The sequence below is a fragment of the Ixodes scapularis genome, unplaced genomic scaffold, assembly GCF_016920785.2.
Source record: "Ixodes scapularis isolate PalLabHiFi unplaced genomic scaffold, ASM1692078v2 PGA_scaffold8__174_contigs__length_109621045, whole genome shotgun sequence".
NCBI lineage: Eukaryota > Metazoa > Arthropoda > Arachnida > Ixodida > Ixodidae > Ixodes > Ixodes scapularis.
Window position 1 is genome coordinate 80,675,857 of NW_024609883.1, and position 25,049 is coordinate 80,700,905.

General features: G+C 44.8%; 1 protein-coding gene across 1 annotated transcript in view; it reads right to left on the bottom strand.

Annotated features, from left to right (window-relative positions):
* The window catches only part of LOC8034879 (coiled-coil and C2 domain-containing protein 2A), a 29,386-nt gene extending 4,337 nt beyond the window's left edge, over nt 1–25,049 (bottom strand). The window contains exons 1-12 of the mRNA XM_029976897.4: nt 24,930–25,049; nt 23,455–23,634; nt 22,429–22,524; nt 21,777–21,868; nt 15,636–15,811; nt 12,911–13,043; nt 11,549–11,732; nt 10,700–10,864; nt 9,977–10,207; nt 7,892–7,981; nt 4,310–4,564; nt 2,762–2,884 (exon numbers count right to left, since the gene is read on the bottom strand). Coding sequence (XP_029832757.4) covers nt 2,762–2,884; nt 4,310–4,564; nt 7,892–7,981; nt 9,977–10,207; nt 10,700–10,864; nt 11,549–11,732; nt 12,911–13,043; nt 15,636–15,811; nt 21,777–21,868; nt 22,429–22,524; nt 23,455–23,634; nt 24,930–25,049 — 1,845 coding nt within the window. The remainder of the gene's footprint in view (nt 1–2,761; nt 2,885–4,309; nt 4,565–7,891; nt 7,982–9,976; nt 10,208–10,699; nt 10,865–11,548; nt 11,733–12,910; nt 13,044–15,635; nt 15,812–21,776; nt 21,869–22,428; nt 22,525–23,454; nt 23,635–24,929) is intronic.

Genomic DNA, 25,049 nt, shown 5'->3' on the forward strand with positions numbered 1-25,049 from the left:
CAGAGAGAATATGTTTTTTGGCCCTTCCTCTGGCACAGCTTGTTGCTGTGACGAAATCATACCGCAACGGCATCGTCCACTGGCTCGAAATATCCCATGCAGAGTCATTTCCTGTTGGGATTGAACGCAGTTTCTCCTTCAAGCTTCGACTTTTGCTTTACTATCGTTGCCAAAGTCGACAGTAGAATCCCGTAGTCCTTCGCAATGTCCACTTGCCTTTGACCACTGTGCAGACACTGAAAGATTTTGAGCCTGTCTGATAGAGACAACCGCTTCCGTTTTGCCGTACTCATTACAAAAGTGGATGCACAAACTGTCGTCCTGCCGTTGTTACCCAAAACTAAAATGGCCGAACGGAACCGATGACAAAGAAAAAACAAACACCACGCGGTTCGATTTCGTCTTCTGCACCGCTGCTTTGCCTCGGCAGTGCTGTGAATGCCAGCTTTCCCCCTCGCCTAGGGGGAGGAGCCCTGTCTCTGGGGCTTCTCCTAAAGAGGGGGTGGTTCCTCTAGCCTTCCCCATTGATAAAGGGGAGCCCCTTGTTTGGGGTGGCTTCTTTGAGGGGGAGGTCGACATAAAAAGTGGTGACTCCACAAACCTACCCAAGGCTGAGGGGCCCTCACTTTGGGGCTCCTCTGGGGAGTCGTGGGATAGCAAAGATCACTGCGGCGGGGCTCTTTGGCGCCTAGTTTCCTTGCAGTCTCGTTAAACCCACTGTCCTGCACACTCATGGCACCTTTGCAGGGTCGGGCGGGGTTCAGGGTCTGTGGGGCCCTCTCTCCCCTCTTTTCCGTCAGTCTCTCCTGGGTCGTTTTCGTGGTGGTGACCAGTTTTTTCTTGGTTCAGTTCCTAATTGGCTTTTGATGAAATTTTCATTTGATCCAAAGATTAAATTTTTCTAATTGGCTTTAAATCGGTTGTGCTTATACAGGCGGTACTAATCAAGGACCTCATATTTTCATGCTTTTAACTTCCTCAACCTAACTCATGTAAACGCCAGCGATGATACGCCACCGTTGAAGAGGCGGCAGCGGCGGGGCAGCGGGCATCGGCGGGGCAGCGGGCATCGGCTACGCCAGCACTGCAGAGCACAAAACTTCGTTGAACAGATTGCAAAAATACTCCTGGGACCACCGATCAAGTTCGTTGAACTGAAATATTCGCTATTCCGAAATTCGTTCATTCGTTTAACTGAAACATTTTTTGCATAGAATGCATAGGAAAACTGCCGGGGATTTCCTTAAAGTTAGTCATTCTGAAACATTTGTTAAACCAACATTCGCTCAAGTGAGAGTTTACTGTATTAACACCTCCCAAACTTGGGAATTCTGTAAATTATACGCTAAGCGCCCAATTTGACCGGACAAGCACCCATGCCTAGATTAACCCAGGTTCAGTGAAAGTGGGGTAGCACTCCCCCGGTATTCTGCAACATGTATGCGAATTAGAGCGCAGCTCTTAGGCGCCTGTTTCCGGCTTAAGCGGCGTCGTCGTCGGCGTAACCGCGCGGTGCATTATGAGATGCATGACGTCACTGGTGACGTTACTGATGACGTCATCAGTGACGATGCCGATGACGTCATCAGTGACGATGCCGATGACGTCATCAGTGACAATGATGCCGATGACGTCATCAGTGACGTCACTGATGACATCATCAGTGACGATGACGATCAGGTCATCGTCATCGTCACGTGACCTCACAGGGGTCACGTGACCCCGTGAGGTCACGTGACCTTGGCGACATCACATGACCCCCGTGAGGCCACGTGACCCTTGTGAGGCGACGGTGACGCCGCCTAGAGGGAGGAGTAGCAGACAGGATGAGGAGGTGAGGAGGAGGGAGAAGGGGTATACCTTCCCTTCAGTACCCTTCCCTCCTCCTCAAAAGCTGCGCTCTAATTCGGCGTTACAGGCAGTTCTAAACGGCTTTCATTTTTTTGTGCCAACATTAAAAAGAGGAGCACTCTTTTTTGCCCACAATGTGCGAAGAAGTAAGAGTGACAGCTGTGGTATGTTCGTGCAATGCGGGCAAAATGCCGTCGCCATGTACCCAAGGATGGAGTTGCAAAGTGGTTAATGCGCACTGCTGTCGGGGTCGGTGTCGTGGGCGCCACCGACGACTGCTACGAGTGCTCGGTTATCGGTAAAGTAAGCAGCCAAGGCAAGACATAGATGCGCATGTCATTGTCAGTCGAAACTGGTGCCGGCACGAGTTGTCGGTGCACCGACGTCAAACACCACGCAGAAGCCCAATTCCGCCGCAACGAGGCTGCAGAACCGCTTGTTCTTGCGGCCGCCAAAGTTGACGTCGACGTCACCGGTTACAACGAGTGGGACGTTGTTGCGGTACGAAGCACAAAATCGGCAAAACGTTTGTTGCGGGTTGGCCACGTCGAAGGCGTTCGCTTACAGGGGCCGCGCAGAAGTCGGACATTGTCTCCGCGCTCGCTTCTGGGACGGAGTACAGCCTTGGCACGGTGGCGCCAAGGGGAAAAGTCTGTTGCGATGACGATGTGAGCGAAGGTGCAGGTTTCCCCCAATGTTGTTGAGTGGCGAAACGAGGGTGTAATGTTGACGCTCAACAACGAGCGGAAAGGGCGATGCATAATGTTTCATCTTCGCGCGGTGCAACTACGGCGTGCGCAGCCAAAGGGAATGCCCGACTTTTTTCTCCTTACACCACGAGGGGAGTTAAGAAGTTGTCTTTCGATGTCTGCTGTCAAACGTTTTTCTAGTCGTAACTGTCTATACTGACCTGCACGGAGTCGAGCTCTGTTTGGTGCTTTCCCTTAGGAAAAAACGGCTTCCAGTGGTTAGCCTTGGACAAGTTGTACGACAATCTTGAAGGGTGCTCGTGCTTCTGAACGTTGGCCCAGATCTGTTTATGAGAGACACAATAAAATAAAATATTTGGTACCTGTGAATATTAAAAAAAAAAAAATTAGTATGACCAAGAAACAAAAGACGAGACTACATGAGTGATAGGCATGATTTGTTATGTATTATCTATCGTCACTTGCCCGAAAACAGTTCAAGAAACGCATAACAGTGCAACCTTGCCATAGCAATGCAGAAAAACATTTCCAAATCACTGCAGCTTAGTTTTACAGCACAGAAGTGTAGTACTAAGCACATAATGCTGGTACAAGCATTTGAAATAGAACTGATATATAGAGAAATAATTGTACAATAAATTTGCTTCCTATCTTAAACTAAGTTCTTTATGTAGGCTTCTGTATACAGTTAAACCTCAACTTAACGAGTTGTCTTTTAAGCCGAATATTTTGTTAAATCGTAAATTTCGTTGGACCAAGGTTTTTGTTTTTCAGCATTACAATTGGTCTCCCAGGCTCCCAAAACCCTCCAATTGCCCCACATCTTGCAAGTAAGCGTTTACAACTTTACAAATAAGATTCCACTACAAAATGTGGCGGTAACAGAAGAAAGCAATTCACCGACCCTCATTTTGCATGGTTATGGGAGCAGTGCCTCGCACCGCAGGAGAGATTGCAGTCGGGAAAGCAACCACTGGCACTTACGGTAGCCCTAATGCTGTCTTTCAACTTCAAAAGTGAACTCTGCGAAATTGCATAAGTATTTCTCGGCAACTGTCTTTCTTTTTGCCATTCGTCACTTCAGCGATTATTTTCGCCTTGATGTCGAGCGACAGGACTTTCCTTTTGGGCGGTGCACCACTGATTGTTCCAAGAACACAACCTCTTTCAGTGCAACACTTGAGGCATGAAATGATTTTTGTTGTTGCAGATGCGTAAAAGCTCTAGTTCGTTGGGCGTAGGTGCATGTGATGGCGAACTTTCTTTTTTCCACGAAAGGCAGAGGCTACGAGACTACTCATCATCGTCGTCACCACTACCACCACCACCGGTGTGAACTTTTTTATTTTGTGAAAAAGATAAAGACCGCATATTTTTATGCTTAGTTTTCAACAATAAAGTTTGTTTCTGTTAATTTTTTTTTTTTTTTTTCACACGGAGGTTGTTGGTTTGTGTATGTGCGATTTCCAAAGTCTTTGTTAAATCAAAACTGCTGTGCAAAAGTACTCGGCTAAATCGAGATAAAATAATACATTGTCTTCAATAAAAGCAAGATAAGGAGACAAAAAAAGATTCAGTTAAATCGCAAATTTTGCTAGATCGGTGTTCGTTAGATCTAGGTTCAACTGTATTATTATTTCGATATGGACTCATGCATTCACTCCGGCTGATTCATACTAATTTGGACAAAAAATGGTACTTTAGTTGCGACCGCTAAAACGGGCATCGAGAACGGCATGGTGACGTACGTTGTCCCTCCCGACAAGGCAGCCGATGTTCTGGAGCGGGCCGTAGCTGTCGGTGGCGCTGTAGCGCTTGCCCGTGACCGCATTCCAGATGGAGACCCCCCCGCTGTGCCCTTCGCGGGTCAGGACATACGCGGTCTGTCCCTCGGGGATACCTGTGCCCAGCAGCAGGTAGGCCTCTTTCCCCAAATGGAGGAAGAAGTTGCACAGCAGGATGGCGTGCTCTTCTTCGTCGCCCACCAGGACTTGCAGGAATTGCTGAAATTTCAAAAAGTGGTGTCGTTATGAGGCGTTTCTGAGCACTCTTCAGGCGTAAAAAAAAAAAAAAAGTTTTATGAATAAACAAACAAACTTGAGTGCAACGAAACTTTTTGCAAAGGTGTCTTTGGTGGCACATTTATTGTACAAATATTTCGAAAACATAGGTTTTAGAAAACAAAATCTACCGTAAAGTTCCGAGAGAATGTCCGCTTCAGAGAGAACGCTCATCACGTTTTTCTGGCTAAATATCTGCAACATAAAAATTCCGAAACATCGCCCACCCCCTCGATTCCCGTCGAACGTCCCGCGATATCTGATGGAAATCGCATTCACTGCGCCGTCAGCTGTACTGGTACGTCTGATAAGTGAGTTCATAGCGGGTTCCCGCGTTTTTGTCCGCTATTTGCGCACACGCAATATCAGCTCCCATAACACGCAAGTTACTCCCACGTGTTTATTGCATCGTAAAATGTGAATCTACTGCGTCCGCGATCTGCAGTGTCCATTCCCGTGACTTGAGAGTTTGTCAAGGACTCCGCGTTTTTGTCCACGACTTGTGCGCGCGATATCGGTTCCTGTAACATGCGAGTTGGTACCGCATGTATATTGCATCGTAAAATATGATTCCGCTGCGTACGCAATCTGCGGTATTTGTTCCCGTGACATACAAGTTTGTAGCGAATTCCCGCGTTTTCATCCGCCATCTGCGTGCGTGATATCGGTTCACGTGACGGGCAAGTTTGTGGCAGGTTCCTGCGTGTTTGTTGCACCATTAAACTACCTAACTTGAATCTGCTGCGTCCCCGATTTGCAGTATTTGTTCCCGTGAGATGCGAGTTCTCGGTGAGTTTTAGCGGATCCTTTGCACGGTAAAAAGCAAATCTGCTGCATTTGCAACCTGCGGCATCCTTTCCCGTGACACGGGAGTTCGTAGTGAATTCCCGCGTGTTTATTGCATCGTGAAACGCGAATTTGCGGTGTTTACGATCTGGAGTATCAGTTCCCGCGTCACGTGACTTGTAGTGGGTGCCCCGGTGTTTATCATTAATATTTTATAAAGTTTTGCTGTGGCATCCCCAAAGATGGCCCACCTCATGTTTTTTACCTTTTATCTCTTTAATTTAGGTGGGTGTTTTTTGGGAACTTTACGGGCAAGTCCGAAAAATCCCACTCCTTCCTAGACATGAGGAGGAAATGGCGAAAACCGTCTGCTTGGCGCTGCTACTCACAGGTGGCACGACGTAGAGCAGATGTGAAAGCTTTTTTGAGACAAACACCCGAAATCAGTTCCAGCACATCCGAGCGTGTGTGGTGCCATCCGCGAGCAGCAGCATCAGCCAGACGGTTTTTACTGCATTTTCCTCCCTGTGCACGAGAGAAAAAAACTTGAGGTTCACCTATGTACTTCTTATGAGTTGTGAATGTGAAAGCACGATAGCCGCTTGTCTGCTTTGTTTCGTTTGCTGCATATTTTTCGTCGCCGGTCAGTGCGCGTGACTTTGAACGCTCCGTGTTAACGGCGCGCTAAATGGACACGCAGCACCATGAGGTGAGCGGTCGTGGAAACTGACGAGCGCATGCAGCGACCAATGGGAACCCCATCGACGCACACCAACCAATGGAACCGAAGGCGAAATTCATCAGCTTTACTTCGCTCCTTTGGGATTGCGGAAACTAGGTGCCATTTTCGAGCTTCAAGCCGATGACGTCAGCTCGCTCCATGGGACAGTTAATGCTTTCACATTAAAAAGCAGAACTGTTAGGCCTACATTTTTTTTCTAGAGCCCTCACTCGTAAACTTTGAGTATGGTAAATATACCACCTAAAGACACTTTCATGAAAAGTTTCAATGTACTTTGTTCGTTAATTTATTTAAAAACAAAAAATTGTATGCTTTAATAGTGTTTGTAAACACCCTGTACATGGCTTGCACCCGATGTCATCACACCGTGTTGTTGGTCGTTCGTACTTGTTCTCGCCAAGAGAAATGAATTTGGAGGTGTAAAACGTATACTTGCATAAGATACACACTCGGCAGCATTACGTTACCTGACACACATTCCCGACCAGCATGTTTAACGTCCTATCCCCACCCATACATCGAAAGTGGTCCCAAAGTGGTGACAAATGACGTCGCAGGAGCCGAAAAGTTGTGGTGTCGGATGTCGCGATTCTGGCGGTTGGCGTTAGAAGTACCGGCAAAAAGTATGAGCGAACGCAAGTATCGCCGTCGTCGCGGCGTCTCAACTACTGACAGACGTAGCTTTTGTGGACTGTCAAGCTGGAGAGCAACTCTAGATACTGTCAATGACATCGCTACTGACAATAAAATGGAACATAGAATATGCTAAAACACACAAGTTTATTGTTGCATTTTTTTTACTTAGTGGCTTTAGTTTTGATTGATGGGAGCCAGTATCTTGGGATGACATCACTGACCAGGAGGTGGAACTCTGGGCCGAAATGGCGGCGACGGGGTGGTGGCTCTGCCGTCTGCTCTCGTTCCGCCAGACGCGAAGCCACCGACCCACCACATAGGATTCAGCCCGTGTGACCGTGTAGTTGAGCTCTCAATTCTGTCTTGGTGCAGTTTAGTATATTTTGGGTCTGAACGTTAATGCCTCCAAATTAAAAGAGTGTCTCCCATAAATTACCAGCGTCCGTCTGTTCTGCAAGAAGGTAGGAATGTCTAGTCCATGCAATGGACACCTGCTAAATGAGTTTAAATGCTGTAGCTCCATAGGGCGGGTGGTGCTCTTAGTTCAGGTGATGCCTAGGGCAGGATGAGCCTTAGTCTTTCAGTGCCTGGGGTGGGTGGTGCTCTTAGTTCAAGTGGTGCCTTGGGCAGGGTTTTGTAAAGAAACAGATTACTCCACACCATTGTCTCTTTATGATGCTGTGCATGCTTCCCTTCAGCTTCACTTGGATACAAAGCTTTTGCACTGTATTGTCTGGGTCATCAAGAGAAGGGAAGTGTGCTTTCTGCCCTGTCCACTTTTCCTCGTTCTGCATGCTCCTCCTACACCACCTGTTTCTGCAACACTCTGTCTTGCCCTTTCCACTCTGCACACTTTCTCACACCACCTGCTTTTGCTCCTCCCATTCCTGCGTGCTGGATCCGTAGCTCAGTCAGCAGCGCACTCCGCTTCCACACTGGTGACCGGAAATTTACCCCTGGCACCGGTTGACGTTTTTTTCAAGATCGTTTAGCGGCTACAAACTGACCACCCTACAGATTTTGTGCTGGTTGGCCCTATAACGCTACTGCTCTAATACAAAACCTGTGTCTGAAGCAGTCAAGAAAGACAAGGAGCCAACACTCACATCGCAAGTGCTCCATATGTCGCAGAGGCCGGGGAAGAACACGCTGTCCGACAGCGTCGGAATCAGAGACACAAACCGTGCGACCAGGCTCTGCGACACAAAAAGAAGACAGGAATAACCTAAATAATTAATAAAATTCAGCAGAGAGACTTAAGATTGCTTACGTGTAGGAATGTGAAAGCATTCCTACATGCAGCACATTCCTACAAGCAGCGCACCCCGTCTTCTTTTTCACAAGGCACTCCGGCGGTGACATTACGCTCCCCCACTGCACAGGCGTGGCGAACCCTATCGGCTTCACAACGGCTTCCGTGACGAAGCATCTGCGTTCCTATGCTTTTCTTTGTGTTTTATTTCTGAAGCATGTGCTTGATGATGTATTGGTGTGACCATCTTTCGGGCACAATGCCGACGCTTTTTCGCATAATGCGACAAGTAAGGCTTTCGCCTTAAAAACTGGCAGCTGGTCATGAAAGGGAGGCAAGTGAGACCCTTGAAATCCCTCTACGTCTGTCCCCGTCCACGCATTCCCCAATCCTCGACTTCTTTTGAGTTGCGAATCACCAGACTGCTTGTTCCTCCTCCGAGAGTTTAAATCACCGCCCAAACAGACAGCATGCAAAGCAGTGTCCAAATCTCTTAGTGTCCTTTCCCCTTCCTTTTTTATCTTTACAATTTGGGAGGGGAGGAGCCTAAAAAGATCTGCATTGCAGAAAATCTGGGGTGTTGTTATGCTTTCTTAGACAAACCACCCAAAAGAAAATAATGGCCTGCAAACTGGTTTTACCTCGTTCAATAGTCTAGTAATATCTATGGTTCTTTTGTTCCAACATGCCTACAAGCTGCAAAAGTAAATATAAGACCTAAAATAAAATTAATTGAACCAGTTTAATTTTCTGTTAAATTACAACATAAAGAATTATTTGAATTTTTTTTTTAATTCTGGCATTTTATACAAGTCTTTTTGAAAGAGGTTCTACAGAACTGGCATGGCAACCATTTAATATTATTTCCCTCTTTGAAAACACAAAAATGAAAAATGACACGTTCAACACGGATTCTGTGGGACCCAAAGGGCAAACATACAGCAAGAAAGTTGACCACAACGTAGGCACAAAGGCTTCTGTCTCTACCCACTAGGTCCTCCAATCGGAACTGCGCTGTAACATCACTGTACCTCTGTTCAAAAAGCAGACAAACATGCTCGCTGTATAGAAAAAGAAAAAGCAAACGATTTGCTACATCCCCTGCATATTGTAAGGCATGTTCACACGCTTGTGTGCTTATGACCGAGTTCTTGCGACCTCTTACGACGAGAGAATGCGCTGGTACACTAGCGCCATCTATGAGGTGACCCTGGAACTACACTAGAGCCAAGGCTTTGTAGTATTTACAAGATCAAATGTACTACACGCTATCTATGAGAAATGGTCATTTATTACATTGTCAAAAGTTTTTCAAGCCAATAGTGAAAGAATGAATGACATAATAAGAAAAAAATGAAAGCCGTTTACAGCTCTCTGTAACACCGAATTAGAGCGCAGCTCTTGAGGAGGAGGAGGGAAGCCTACTGAAGTTGACGTGTTCTCGGGGGGGGGGGGGGGGGGGGGGGGGGGGTGACGTGACCTGGGGTCACGTGACCCCCAAAACAATTTCCCCGCTAAATCTAGCGGAAAAATTTTCCGCAAGATTTAGCGGGGAAATTTTTTCGCTAAATTTAGCGGGGAAATTTTTCCACTAAATTTAGCGGGGAAATTTTTCCGATAGATTTAGCGGGGAAATTTTTCTGCTAGACTTAGCGGGGAAATTTTTCCGCTAGATTTAGCGGGGAAATTTTTCCGCTAGATTTAGCGGGGAAATTTTTCCGCTAGATTTAGCAAGGAAATTTTTCCACTAGATTTAGCGGGGAAAATATTCCGCTAAATTTAGCGGAAAAATTTTACCGCTAGATTTAGCGGGGAAATTTACCCATAATGCACCACGCGGTTACGCCGACGGCAACGCCGCTCAAGCCGGAAACGGGCGCCTAAGAGCTGCGCTCTAAAATAACATGTTCTCCAACTCCTTGGTCTGTCTTGTACGCACCATAACGTCCTTGGGTGGTGGCCCCTCCATGATGGAGCTCGCCCGGCGCGCCGCCAAGACCGAGAGCTCCTCGGGTGGCGCGAGTGGCCTCAGGAATCTCGGCACAAAGACCCACTTCCCCGAGGCATCCATTGCCAGGGCCTTCACAAACCGCTGCGGATGCTGGGTGTGCAGCGCGCTCTGCCACTCTTCCGCGCTCTGCACCAGCTGTGATGGCTCGGTACTTTCACACTGGTTGGGGGTAAGTGGGAGAAGGAATTGACTTGTGGGGGGGGGGGGGGGGGGGCGCTGAGCTTCCCTCTTCGTTTTGCTATGATGCAATCGATAGTACTTTACTGTATTTAATATGTTTCAGTGACAGATCGTACAGTGGAGATGAAAAAGAACCCAGAAGGTTCCACCAAAGCTATAGGATGACCATAACCCTCGAAGTAGAAAACGGGACACTCAATCTAGGAGGAAAGGGGGGGGAGCGCTATAGTAGTCATTGAAGCGTAGAAACAGATATTGCTCCGGAGTCGGACAAGTGACTTTCACCACAGTCGGACTAAAAGCACAGCCCTTAGAGCAAATATATATCCTAAAGCACGTTGACTAAAAGCGAATCTCCCAAAGCACGTCTTTCAACAGTGCAACAGCTGGTGTTGGCAGTCGTAGCACATGCCTATTTTTTTTTAAAGTAAGCCTCTTTAGTGGTTTTCCATCTACGAAATGAGCACTTACACAAGCCCTCAAAACTTCAGGTGGTTGGAGGCCCGGCTCGATGGTCAGGTAGAAAGAAATGTAGGTGCACATTGAGGGCGCGTCATGAATCAGAGCCCACGGCTTCACCTCGTGGACGTAGCCGAGCAGCACGGGGGGCGTGTCCAGCCTGAATGTTCCCTCAATCTGCGTGTCGGCAGAAGAATGTGCCGTTAAGAGTGGTACCGGCTGTAACCGCCGCTGCACATTTCAAACGTCGAATCGGGACCTGAAAGTCGTCTCGCGACTGGTCTAGACATTCGCGGTTGAGTGTGACCGAGCGCAGTGTGGCCGCTTGTGACTGCTCATGACGAGGTGGTTGCTACGGCAACCGAGGCCTGTGCTACACGTCATAGTGTAACGTGAGGGGTTGTAACGCAGTCGGTTCACAATCTAACATAAGTGTTGGAACACCAAACTCGAAAAAAAAAAAGTGTTGCGTTTGGTGTTTGATAGGATGCATATGGCACTAAACAAACATTCGCTCCCAAAAAACCGACAAACGTTTCTACAATATTTACGCCGCGAGACTTAATTTGAGTGAGGATAGATTCCAATACATGCTTCTATTTTGACGCGTAGTTTCAAACGGATGCACGAAATAGAAGCATGCTCAAAATTAATCTCGCAACCTAAACATTGCACAAAAAATAAAAATAAAAATTGAGGGGGGGATGTGTTTTTTTGTTACATATGTGTTGTATTCAAGCACTAAAAAAAGGCATACGGTACAATGCAATAAATGAAAGAAGAACAGTGCCATCAGTGCAAAGAAGGAAACATGCTCGCTGGAATGCTCGTCTGGCTCTGCGTTGCTGCGGGGATTCATACTTTGGAGTTGAGGTAGAGCGTTGAGAAGGGGACCTTGAGGTTTCCCAGCCACCTCCTCTCAAGCCGTTGGTGTACCGTGCTCAACCTTTCCCTGTCGTCCTCGAGCAAGTCCAGCACCACTTCGTCGAAGAGGTTGAGGTAGATGATGTCCCTCACCGAGCAGGGTCCGTCGGAGTCACCCATGCTGTCGGAGACAGGCGACGCGGGGGTTGTTTGCTAAAGCCCGATTGTCGTCACTACACGTGGCTTGCACACAATGTTGTTGCAACATACCAACGGTCACTTCTGCTCCTTCGTACCAAGTAAAACAAATTCGGTGGTGTAACATGCACGTTGCAGGAGGTATGCACAAAGCAGAAACATCCTTGAGATTGGCAGCTGATGCGACGTCAATTGCAAGCCATGTCTAGTATCATGCCTACACCCGTAGAACAAAAATTCACGCCTTTCCTTCACCATCATGAAAATGGCAGTAGTTACATGGAATGTATTGTGTGTTGGTTTGGGGTGATGTTGCACAGAGCAACCTAGTAGGCCTGTTGTGCTTCGACGGCGCAAACGTTGTTGTGCATGGTGTCTCTCAGGACACGAGTGCCGCATCGGCGTTCGGGTGGGACTGATGTTCAAGACGAATCCTGATGAAGCACTCACGTGTCACTCTTTCACTACAAAAGCGGTAAGAGCCAGCTGTATAACACATTCTGAGTAAAATAGAGAAATAAAGCTGCCTACGAGCAACATCCACCCAGGAAAAATAAATTCAAGCTATGGTTGCCAGTATCATAGCCAGGAAATTTTTTTCGAAAGGGGGGGGGGGGGGGGGGGGGGGGCGGGTTGGAGGTAACTGGGATGTCTATGACTTGGGGTGCAGGGGAGGGGAGGGGGCTCAAAATGCATGTGCACATTATAGGGTCGGCCGGATTTTGGTGGGGGGGCTGAAGACCCGTAAGCTACCCCCCCACTGGCGTCGCCACCGATGGTTGCCCCCCCAAAAAACAGTGACAGTGCATTTCAAATATTCGGATTGATGACTCCATTTCGGTAGATGTGCGGAGTTCTGGAACAAGAGTGACCGAGGTCACTATGTACTCGTTTTCACGTCAAGAAAAAAGTAAGTTTTGCGCAGAGCCGATACGCTCAGCGAAGTAGTTTTTGCAAGCTGTGGTCGTCGGCTGAAGAAAGTGATGCTTTTGGCTTTTGAAACGAGTTTGTCTTGATAAGATAACACATAGCTACCCTAAAATTAACCAACATATATCTTAATTCACCACATAAAGAAAAAAATTAGTAACGCTCTGAGAGGAGCCGGACTTTTTTTTTTACTACGGTCGTCGAGGTGACTACGAGCATAAGCTCACTCACGTGAGTGGGAGGCGCAATTCCTGGTTCCACGTTGGATGAGGGCCCTCGGCCACAAAGGTCCGGGCCGTTTTGCGCTGGAACATGACCTCCACGAAGGGCCGCACCTGGCACTCAATCACGTCTTCTGCAACACCTTAATGTAAAAAAAACAACAAAAAAAAACACAAGTTGTGAAACACATGGTGTAATGCACAAAGTGCAAAACAGAAGTTGTTAAACACGACTTGTGAAGCACAAGCTGTTATGTACTAGGTGTCACAGTTGATTGTTTTTCACGATAGGATGTGAGAGTGTGTCTGAGTTTTCGTGATGCTGGAATCGCTCAATAAACATTGGCTGCCAGTTAGCACCTGTCCTGCGTGTGTGTTTCTCCGACTTCTTCCTGCCCTTTTTGCGCTTTCTTTCATTATGTGCAAAAACACGAGTTGTGAAGCACAAAGCTATGACGCATAAGTAGGGTGTGTACTTTCCGGTGTTTATTTGTGAGAAAAATCGGCGGATGTTTTTCGGTGTTTATTTATTTTCAAAACACCGGTGTATTTCGGTGGAACGTCTCACGACGAGGCTAAAATCGGTGATTATCGGTGAAAAAAGCGATTGATCACAGACAAAGATTTCCAATTTTATTCACATAGTTCATACACTTCTTCTCTAGGAAGCAACTATTTCTCACACTTGGTTATTATAGTAGATGCAAGCATACTTTCATACTTGCATCTACACGTAAGGAACGTGCTGCTGCCATGGCAGCAAGTTCCTTGCGGTTCGCTACCCGCATTTATGAAAACGCATGCTCCTGTACGACACGGACGTCGGCAGTGTCTTCCAGGAACCACAGCAACCTCTAAATACATGGCTTGCACCGACATTACTTGGCCAGAAACAATGAGCAAAAGGCACGTTCCACTGCGTTAATTTGTCCACAAAAGGGGGCCATGGGAGACACTATGGGGGAAAGGCGTATGAGAGCTTAGCTTCCACTGCGTTCACTAGACGCTTTTGACCCCCAGAAAGGAGGGCGGACTGACGCCACCTGCAAGCCATGTATAAACACTGGAAGAATGCAGGATCCACAAGATAACACGTTTGACGAACCTCTACGGGGAAAGGGTTTCGCTAGGTCGGAAACTAGCAACGACCGGTGTTTTTCGGTTTTAACCAGGGTAAAAATATCCAACCACCGGTGTTTTTCGGTTTTAACCAATTTTATATTTTCGTCACCGACGGATGTTTATCGGTGTTTTACGGTTAAAACCGGAAAATGCACACCCTACGCATAAGGCGCAAAACATACAGTAAAATACCAAGCGAGCGCCCCCTCCAAATTTACAGATTATCCAATCATAATAGGGAGGGGATCCTTACTCAGTTCGGGAATAACATTCAAGATGGCGGCCACAAAAATATCACATTTTCATAAAACGGGAGGGTGCACTTACATGAAAGGGGGCACATGCTCGGCATTTTACGGTAAGTTATGAAACACAAGTTGTCATGCACAAGGTACAAAACACAAGTTGTTGAACGCAAGCTGTTATGCCCAAAGTGAAAAACACAAGTTATGAAACACAAGTTGTGAAACACAAGTTGAAAAGCACAAGTAGCGAAGGAACTTCTGTTCACCTTCACTGGCTCCAATTCTCATCTGTGCTCTTGAAAATAGTTTTTCATCAAAATAACAATGCAATCATTTTTTTCAGCTCAGTTGTGTTTATTGGGTTGCGAACATAGAAACTCATTGTGTCCTATTGAAATTTCCGAGAACATTTCTTATTTTAGCTTGTTGCAAGTTAGCAAGAAATGAACAAGCTTACTTAAGAATTATAAAACAAAATGAGCTAATACTCTTTATTTTTATGACCACAAGACTTCGCAAAGTAGACTTAGGACATGTACTGTATGCGTAACGTCAAAATGTGACAAGTTCCTAAAGTTTCATAGTACTGCTGCAAAGATTTTTTGCATGCCCTAAAATTTAGCAAATATGGCCACTTCAGAAGCTCAGAAAAGAATAGGGGCTTGTAAAATATTGTATGCTTTACAGTGAATGTTTGTCAAAATTAAATTTGGAAGAGAAGAACCAAGCTAATTCGAGAAACAAGGTTCTTCTCAAAACATGTGAATAGTCCACACACAGGGAGAAGACATAAGGACTAACACATTTGGCATGCCTCGCAAAATTCAAATTCCAAACATACATACCTGAAATTGGGCATGTGAACATAGTTTTGCCAGAAGTTTTATGTCTATTTTTTTTTTAGAGCTCAATTTTGAGGTAGTGAAATATTAAAAACAAAGCAAAATCGAAGGTCGTGTAGTTGTCTGCACACTGGTTTATGAGCTAGCTCCCGAGTGGCTTGCCGAATACAAAAAAAAAACACTAAAAACCTATAGCAGAGGCTCCTGATGAGCAAGATAATTGCGATAATTAATACTTTTAACGAAATATATGAACAATGACCACTTGGGAACAAGCTCACAATCCAGTGTGCAGACGAAAACATCCCGTATAGGGCACAGGAAATGCACAGTCGCCGTTCCTGCTTTATTTTTAATATTTTACCACCTCTGACTCGAGCTCTGAAAAAGATACACATAAAACTTCCTGTGAAACTATGTTTACATGCCCGATTTTAGGTATGTATGTTTGGAATCTGAATTTTGCTAGGCGCGCCAAATGTGTTGGTCTTTGCGGCCGCACCCTGTATTTGACAGTAAATCCCACCTTTGGTCAATTGTCCATCTTTCCTGACGGGAACGTTGGTGGCTCTGAGGACTGTGACCAGAATCTCGGCATCGGCAGCGGCGACACTCTGACCGGTCACCTTGCGGCGTTCTTTACGACTCGGTCGTAACGGACGATGTTTCTTCACAAGTTTGAACAGGCCAAATCCGAGAGACCTAACAAAAGGCAGACAACACTGTCTAATAACAACCCATTAAAAAAAGAAATTACTGGGATCTTTTTAAAATTTTTATAGCCGAAAAAAAAAAAATCAACACTTTGCGCCTTAAATAAGCCTAAAATGGCCGCTTTTTAACCAAGTTTTTTTGTCGTTTTATTTACAAGATGCTTAGTGCCATTGTAGTTTAAAAAGCATTTTGAGAGTTGATATCTTTATGACTGAAGTAATTAATAAGTCATAAGTAGGCTAAAGCAGTCATAAATGGCAGTTAAAAAACCCCATTTAAAGCTATACGGCAAGCAAGAGTTCCAAAATGCGTCTTTGGTGCATCAAAGCGCAATGAGGGGAATGCCAATGAAAGGGCAATGTAGAGAATGTGCGGTGAATGTACTATGACGAGGCAGCCAAGCATGCATCGTCATTGGTTAAGGTCGAGGGGAAACAAAACCATGTGTATGTATGCATTTGGCGGGTAGACAAATGTATGACGTTTGCAAGGAGCAGACGAACTTGCACGCCGTACAAATTACTCTCAAAGAACCACCCCACAGTATTTTCCCAGACAAATTACTGATCAATGTACAAGGTGTTTCACAGCTGACCAAACTGCTCCTGCAAAAAGTATGAATTACACACAAAAAAAAAAGGTTGATATCCTGTTGGTCTTTGCCAAAGGGATTATTAAAGAAAATTATAATTGGGTTCTTCATTATTTTAGAGCACAGCTCTTAGGCGCCTGTTTCCGGCTTGAGTGGCGTCGCCGTCAGCGTAACCACGCGTTGCATTATGGGACGTGTACCATAATGACGTCACGAGGGTCATGACTGACATCACTCCCAACCGCGTGTTGCATTATGGGACGTTTTCCATAATGATGTCACATGTGATGTCACGAGGGTCATTAGGGTCACGTGTGATGCCACTTGTAACTGTGCATTGCATTATGAGACGTTTCCCATAATGATGTCACACATGACGAGGGTCACAAGTGACGTCACGAAGGTCACTTGTGAAGGCCACGACGAAGGTCAGACCTTGACAGTGAAGGACACGTGAAGGTCACGATCTTAGTGTCACCTTCACGATGCCTTCACGAGTGATGTAACGAGGGTCACGAGAGGAGGAAGGGGAGAATGAGAGGAGGAGGAGGATGAAGGAGGGGGTGAAGAAGAGGAGGAAGAGGAGGGGAGGGTACGGAGGAGGGGCATACCCTCCCCTCCTCCTCAAGAGCTGCGCTCTAATTCAGCGCTACAGGGAGTTGTAAACATCTTTCATTTTTTAAGTAATTAACTTTTTAATTACCATAAATTCCCAAGCAAGCACCCACTCAATATTTTGAGGAAATCATGAAAGACTGGGTAATGGGTGCTTCTTAGGTCAAAAATATGTAAAGGTAGGTCTTTTTTGTATTTTCCGAATGTTACAAAATCGAGGGGCGGGCACTCATTATGGAATGGGCAGATGCTTGGTATTTCACGGTAGTTAAAAATATTAATTGGGTTCTTGGTTGTTTTTAAGTAATTTACTTTTTAATTACTTAGCATTAAGAGAGAGTTTGAAAATAAAAGGGCAAGGAAGTGTTACTATGGGCATTCAGCAGCATCAGTCAGCTCGTGATCTAAGAACTCCCTCAGTAAATACCAATTCCTACAAACATCCACATTCTAACTGTCTACAAAGGGCCACTTAATTTAAAAGGTTGCATCTAACGTTTCAATGCGTGCAAGTTATTGCAAAAGAGCACAAAGTGCAACCTACATTTCAAGTTAGTACTGCCTAATAATGCAGATCATAATACTACATAAGGTCATTTCGAAGATAAAAACAACATCTGACTTGATAGCCCACAACAGACTGAGAGCTGTATGTTTTACACAATACCTCGTAGTGGGGGATTGAGGAAACAGCAGGAATGCTATGTTAAAGAACATTTAAGAAAAAAGATTTATATATGTCTCGATGCCAACAGAACATTATTCACAACAAGAGGTTAAAGATAGTGACAGCATTATCAACATGATAAAGATGTCACTCTAACAGACATGCCAGAACTCCTGCCAAGAAGGAAAGAAAAGAGGAGATGTAAATAAACAAGAGCTTGTCAAATAATAATAATAAAAAAGACTCCATACACCTCATTTTTGCCCTTCCAACCCACCTTTTGCTACTGTAGAAATATGCAGAAAAAACCTTAAAAAAGGTGGCTCTCGGGAAAGAAGCAGCTACACAGACTTTTTGGGTGATTAGGAAAAATCACTGAATAAGATATGCTTAGATTATCGCCACTCCATTTTTCAATTTTTACGGTCGAAGTTGCCATTTTGGCGCTTGGCGCAGAGCGAGCGCAATTGGTTGGCGATCGTCAAGATAAGAAAATGCCACTTCCCCAGCTTCAAATATAATGTCGGGAAGCTGAGGTCATATCAGCTTGTTCCATCATGAACTGCTTTAAAGGGACAATGAAGGCGATTTTATTTAATTTTTTTAAATGGTGTTTTAATGCTTCTTGGGAACATAGCATGCAGCCCAATTTTTTGTACCCATTTGTGACGCGTATTTCTGTGCATACGAAAGAAGTAAAGAAACCGAAACTGAACAATCTCCATTTTCGTTTCTGGGCCTCCAAAAACGGAGGTGACGTAGGAGTGACGTCAAGTGTGAATAGTCGGTATCGGTAGTATTTAGGAGATCGAGATTCTGGTTACCGCGGTGGGTTATAGCGGCGCGGTCGTTGCGTCGAATCTGTCAACATGGACGGCAATGCCGCTCTCGCGAGCGAGTTCGAGCTTCCGTTCAGTAACCTAACACACACGAAACGGGAGTACATGTGTGGCGGCCTCCGCCGTCACCCGAGGGAGACCGCCCAGCCGGTAACGACGGTAACGAGCGGCCCGCATGCCGAAGTGCCCATAGTTGCTCGTTGGCCGTTTCGTGTCCAGCGTAGCAAAGAAAAAAACAATTATGCTGCTTTATTTACGGGTTAGTAATCCTTTCCGGTCCGATTTATACTTTTCATGGTTATTCAAGCGGAAATTAGAACAGTATTCCTAAAAACCGAGAACCAAAACGTGACCGAGGGCGCGTCTCTCGTTTCGACCAATCGCTGAGGCGTCTCTTGTGACGTCGCGCTTCTTGACCTCGCATCGGTCACGTGAGCTCCGCTTCTCCTGGCTTCTCCCGCAATTATCGGGGCGTCGCCCCAGTCAATTCCGGTACGATTATTACTGCGACTGTTTAATTGATTTGCGCGGCACACAAGCGCTGGTTTCAGCTGAAATTTGGGCAACGTGGTCTGAGACGTGCCTGGAACCCAGTTCAATCGCCAAAAAGATGTCCGAAATTGCCTTCATTGTCCCTTTAACACATCGGAAGGACGGTAAAACCAATTTCATAGAAAGCTTCAGATGACCGGCAGCAATGATTTTAGGGACCAAGAAGGCTGAAGTGTCGACACTCCGAAGCACAGCCCATCCAGCAACTCTAGAGAAATCTACATGCATGACACTCCAAACTAAATATTTTGCATCGAGAAAACCAGGAGCTCGGACGAAGTGGTTGTGGTGCGATGTAAGGACGGAAACCAGCAAACTGCGGGATTCTAGAAATAAGGAAGACCAGTACGTGTGAGCTACGATCTAACTAAAGGTAAACTTGCCCGCCTGCGTCATAGCGCTGCGGCGAAGCCGACCCTGCGTCGCTTTAGGAATGAAAAAAAAAAAAACCCGGACGTTAGAGTCCACATTTTAGTAACGCGACACTTTTCTCAAAACTGAATTGCCCGAGTCACGTACACTAGTATATTAAGACTTGTATGAAACGTGTCTGCCATGAACATACCAAAGTTTGAAGAAATGAAAGCGGTGTCTCTCTCTACACGAAAAGCTACTGTAAGAAAGCTTCAGAAATTGCGGTCTTGCCAAAACCACTATACAGTCGAATCTCGTTATTTCAAACCCGAGGGGGGCCAAAAATTTGTTTGAATAAAGCAAAGTTTGAATTATCAGGAGTTTCCTCCTATAGAGACGCACAGGCTGGGACCTGCATGTTAGTTTGAATTATCCACAAGTTTGAATTAAGAGAGTTTGAATTAATGAGGGTTGACTGTATGCTTTGTTTCGCCTTACGAAGGACTGCAAAGGTCGCTACTAGCCATCAAAGACAATCGAATGCTGTGTGGCTGTCACAAGACCTCCGAGAGGGGTGCAGCGACATGAAGCCATGTAATGCATTCGTGGCGCCGGATTGGCCGAGATGGCTCGTACGCTGCTGTCAATCGTAAAGTGAAATAGACTGAAGTACAGGAATCAAAGTTTAATTTTGCAGCGGGTAGTCACAGCATCACCAGTAGGCTGCAGAAAACACTTCCTTAAATTAAGTCTTGGGTGCACAGGTTATGACAGTGGAAATATACACACAGTGAGCCTTACTTAAAAAATAAAATTTTTGACCTAGGCACTAGTTAAGGCCCGTTCACACTCTTGCGACCTAGTACGACCGAGTACGACTGAGAGAGACGCGATCTCTTACAACTTCTTAAATGTTTCTAGACTGAGGGAACACACTGACATTGTGGCGCCATCTATGCGGTGACCCTAGAACTGCATTTCACAAAAGCGAAGGTTTTGCGGGATTTCCGAGGTCAAATGTGCGTAATACCCATAGAAAGGCTCGTTTATAACATTGACAAAAGTTTTTCGAGCCAAAAAAGAAAGGATATTGCGCGAGAAATAAAAAAAAATATGCCGGACCGCTGAGTTTACACTGCTTCCCAATAGATGGCGCCAGTGTGTTCTCTGGTTTAAGAAGTTTTAAGGAACCCAGGTTTAAGAGGTCGCAAGCAGTCGCAAGAGTGTGAACGGGCCTTTACTCTAAAAGCAGGCTAGACCTCAACACAAGTCCTATACCCATATTTGGCAAGTTGCAACATGAAAATTTCGAGGCACAAACCATGACACTCACATGCTCTAAGACCAACTTCTAACGAAGCTAGCATAACATAAAATTGCAAAGATTGCCAGCCTAGAAAAAAGTGAAAATGCAAATGATGCAGATAGATTATATAATGTTTTATGACCCATGAACCATCTGCTCCACTGTCACGCCCTTTTGTGCCAATGTGATGTTTTTCTCTGGGCAGCCCTTATCAGAAATTGGAGCTACAATATTCAATAAACCATACAAAAATGTATTAGTATAATTTTGGTATATTTGTAATACAAGCCCGAGAAAACAGTCTAACTTAAAGGGGTACTGTGACGATTTCTTCAAAGTCCCCGATTTGCCTGAAAGTTTGCTACGCACACCAACCCACATAGCTGAAATAGTATCCTAAATAATAAGTCAAAATATTTCTCTTTTTCACAAAGCTGTTGAATATACAATTTTGGTTCTCACCGTGTTTTTCAAACTGCAAGTCTCTACTGGCAACAACAAAAAAGTGACACAAGCAGAAGGCAGGGGTTCACTCTTTGGACTAGAATTTTTTCCCAACTGATTCCGAGCAGTGTCATGATGTCAAATGAATGCTTTGGGAGCTCGCTCCAGTACTCGTGCAGCAGCACAGAACAAATGCTTGACATAGTCCAATTTTTAGACTGCTTGCTCGACTGGGAAACCTGCCTGCCACTGACGTCATGGCACTGAAAAGTGTGGGTATATTTGAATGTTGGTTTTTGCATCATTTCAATTAGCCAAATTCACGATAACTCTTATGAATTTCACTATACTAAATAGCGTACCGGAAAGGGTAAAGGCCGTGGATTCAGAAAATATGGTTAGTTGGGGTAGCTCAAAAAATCGCCACAGTATTCCTTCAAGATAAAGCAACAGGTGCAAAGGTTAAAAATTTAATTCTTATGAGTTCTAGCAAATATGCAGCGTACAAGTTGCAGTTAGCACAGTCGCAAGCTGTACAACGTCAGATGTTCCTTTAACTTTAGGAGAAAAAATTTACCACTCACCCAATTATTGGTACTTTCTCTTCGATTATAATGTCTTCCAAGACACGATGGGTCTGAGACTCGTAAACCTTCCTGATGACTTCTTCTCTCATCTGGTGATGGTCATCGAAAAATGAGCTTTGAAGTTTCAGAAACTAAGAAATTTTAGATCACATACCATAACATCACAATAAAGACATTTTTACCAAACAGTGGCTGGCACCATATGTTGTATCAGTTGACATTCGTCAATTAACTGAAATAGCAATTAAGACTGTTTACTTACAACACAAAATATATTATAATATTATTTGAAAAGCACAAGGTACCTATAACAATGGCTAGTCCTGGTGCACAAATTAAGATGTAAGCTAATTACAATTACAACCCAACTAAACCTTCCCCTTAAATGAATCCGACTTAGAGTTAATTATACTTCGCTACTATGTTCATGTGTTCTTTTTTTATGTTGATCATGACGATTTACACACAAAACTAATGCACACACCTGGAAAAGCAAAAATATAAAGAAAAAAAAAAAACAGTGCATGTCATTTGACATGCTTCTCCCCTAACATGCAAACGTGTACACTAAATGAATCTATACTTGTAGGACATAAAACAACTACAGAATACACAATGCACCAGCAAAGAGAAATTCGAAAGCTGTCACCTGCTTCATGAGATGAGCACGTTTCACCTGACGGTCCTCAATTGGATCTCGGTGACTCGGCAACTTTTCATCGCATGGCTCCCTCGCATAAATTTTCTGGGTATAAACCATCATTATATAAGTCCAAATTAGGACTTATCTCTAGATACTTAAATAGGAAAAAAAAAAACAAAAAAAACAAGCATATCATATTATCAATGTCTAATGATTCGAAGTCAAAACAGCAAACATGGTGATGAGAGACGTGGACAGAAATGCCAAATTACGAACATGTTAAAACATCAAATGTAGCTTGTAATAACTACAAGTCTCGACCCAATGTTGAAGCTTTATCTTTAAGGGAAAACTCGCATCTAGTTATCTCTACTACAAAGGTACAATAAAAAAAGTGTAACATGTTCGAAGTTAAAATAGAGGAGCCAATTTATGTGGTCTAGTAGATGCACTGATGCAGTGCATGTCCCTAACTCATGTTTGCCAACTGGGCTAAAAGAAAATCCTCTGGCATTCCTCGGAACACCAATATTCACTCTACTGTCTCTACCACAAATGAAGATCTCATACAGTTTAATTACAACTTAAACATAGCTGAGCCATGTAGCAACACATTACCATGGGCTAAACATTAACACGCACCTCTCCGTCACGTCCAGTGTCCCTAACAAATTTCTTAAGCCTTTGGAATTGTTTTAGAATAAAAACCCCAGAGGGCTAAAGAAGTTAATCGGCTCTCACTCATGGTAAACAAAGATTCCCCGAGATCAAGCAGTTCAAGAATCATTGCTATCGAGGGGGATGATGGGTGGCCAAGTGTGTTAATGCCCCACAGCTCGGAGCACGTGGGGCACAGCACAGACACGAGACGTCTATTGGGGCTAACTAACTTCACGCTGTCCAAAAGTAAACGCAGCATGATCACTTTACCGAGATCTTACTGCAGAACAACAGATACAAGCAAGACTGGACATGATGTAGATCACTGGTGAATTGGAACGACAAACGGGGAAGTACAGAAGGGGTGGTGACCTCGATCAGCGACACCGAGTACTCGTTCAGCAGCAGGGGAACCGCGCCGAAATTGCGGAACTCTGCTGAGCCGCTGTCTCTGAGCCGCAGAAGGCGGAACCGTGGATTCCGCTCTAGTTCTGCTTCATCGCAAAACTCTAGTCTTTCCTCCTTGGGATCGCTAAACTCCGTGGGGACGTCCTATTAGAAAAAAAAAGAAAGACAACTAAGAAATTGAGCTTTTGAGCAAAACTTGCAAATTTGGATGCAACCTCGTCTTGGTTACAGTACCTAGGTCTTCCTATTGGAATAATTAGGTGCTGAGATTGTACCGAATAACCGAGCTCATCAGGATCAAATTCAAATCAAAAACATCAAGATTTGATTTCGTAATATGGACTGTAATTGTGGTATGATAACTGTGGCCAGTGCAAATACATCTTTAAAATAAATTAAAGTTTGCTACCTTACATAAAATAGCAAGCTTTTAGCCAACAATCTAAGTATCATTCTCCTGAAGGACTAAAAACGGACAAACACTCACATTGGGTTTGACCAACTAGATATGCTAAAGTTGTTTTTGAGACTTTTAAGTGTGCGTGTCGTACCTGCAGTCTCGGGGTTTTTGAATCATGTCTAAAGTTGTCCTCAAATTCACTTTTCAAGAAAACAACCAAGCAGAAGTAATTTTAGAATGCAGACTGTGCTTTTGTTGCCGCTATGGCCACAAGCAAAAACGAAAGTGGAAAAACTATGTTTCCAAGTTAGACACATTTTCTTTGCCTCTCCACCGCTTCTTCTAAGATTGCAGACATGTGAGCCTCTTGCAATACATTTCCACCATGACTACTAAGCATTTCTACAGACTACAGCCATCTCCACCTTGGCTCGGGACTGCCTGATTCCATGGGATTTCATAACCGCAAATGAATAAAGTCTTTTGCATGTGAAAATAAAACTTTAGATGTCAAATTACGCTGTTCATGCGGGTGTTTGTTGCCACTTGTGCCTTATTTTATTTCAAATATGCACTCAGCCGAAAACAACTGACCTGGTCGTCTGCTTGCTGCACCTATCGGGAGATGGTGCCAAAGGCACAACCTTCGCTAACTCTGTCATCCGCGTCAATGTCAACCGTTGATTCTGGCAAGTTTGCTGGTTCAATCTTTTATGGAAAGAAGCTAGGCTTTGAAATTTCACCAGGTAAAAGTTTGCTGGTTCAATCTTTTATAGAAAAGAAGCTAGGCCTTGAAATTTCACCAGGTAAAATCCACCACAGAAATACACCTTTGATGAAAATTCGAGAACACTGCTAACAGTGAGAGGAAAAAAAAGAATAAAACAAACTCGGGATGAGGGACGACGAACATTATTCTTTCTTTGCCAGTCAATGTTACCAACACGCTCTTCAGTTAATGCGAACTACAAACAGGCACCGATTCCTTCAGCCGATTTTAGAGCCTTGGGATTTATGCCACCCTAGGTACAGTACTCACAATGCTGCGCCTGGAATCTCCAGCACCTCCCTGAGCAATCACCCTGAGTTTTGAACGGTCCAGTATGCTGACTGACCTCGACTTTCTTCCATTTCCATTGACCACGAGTCCCCTGGGCAT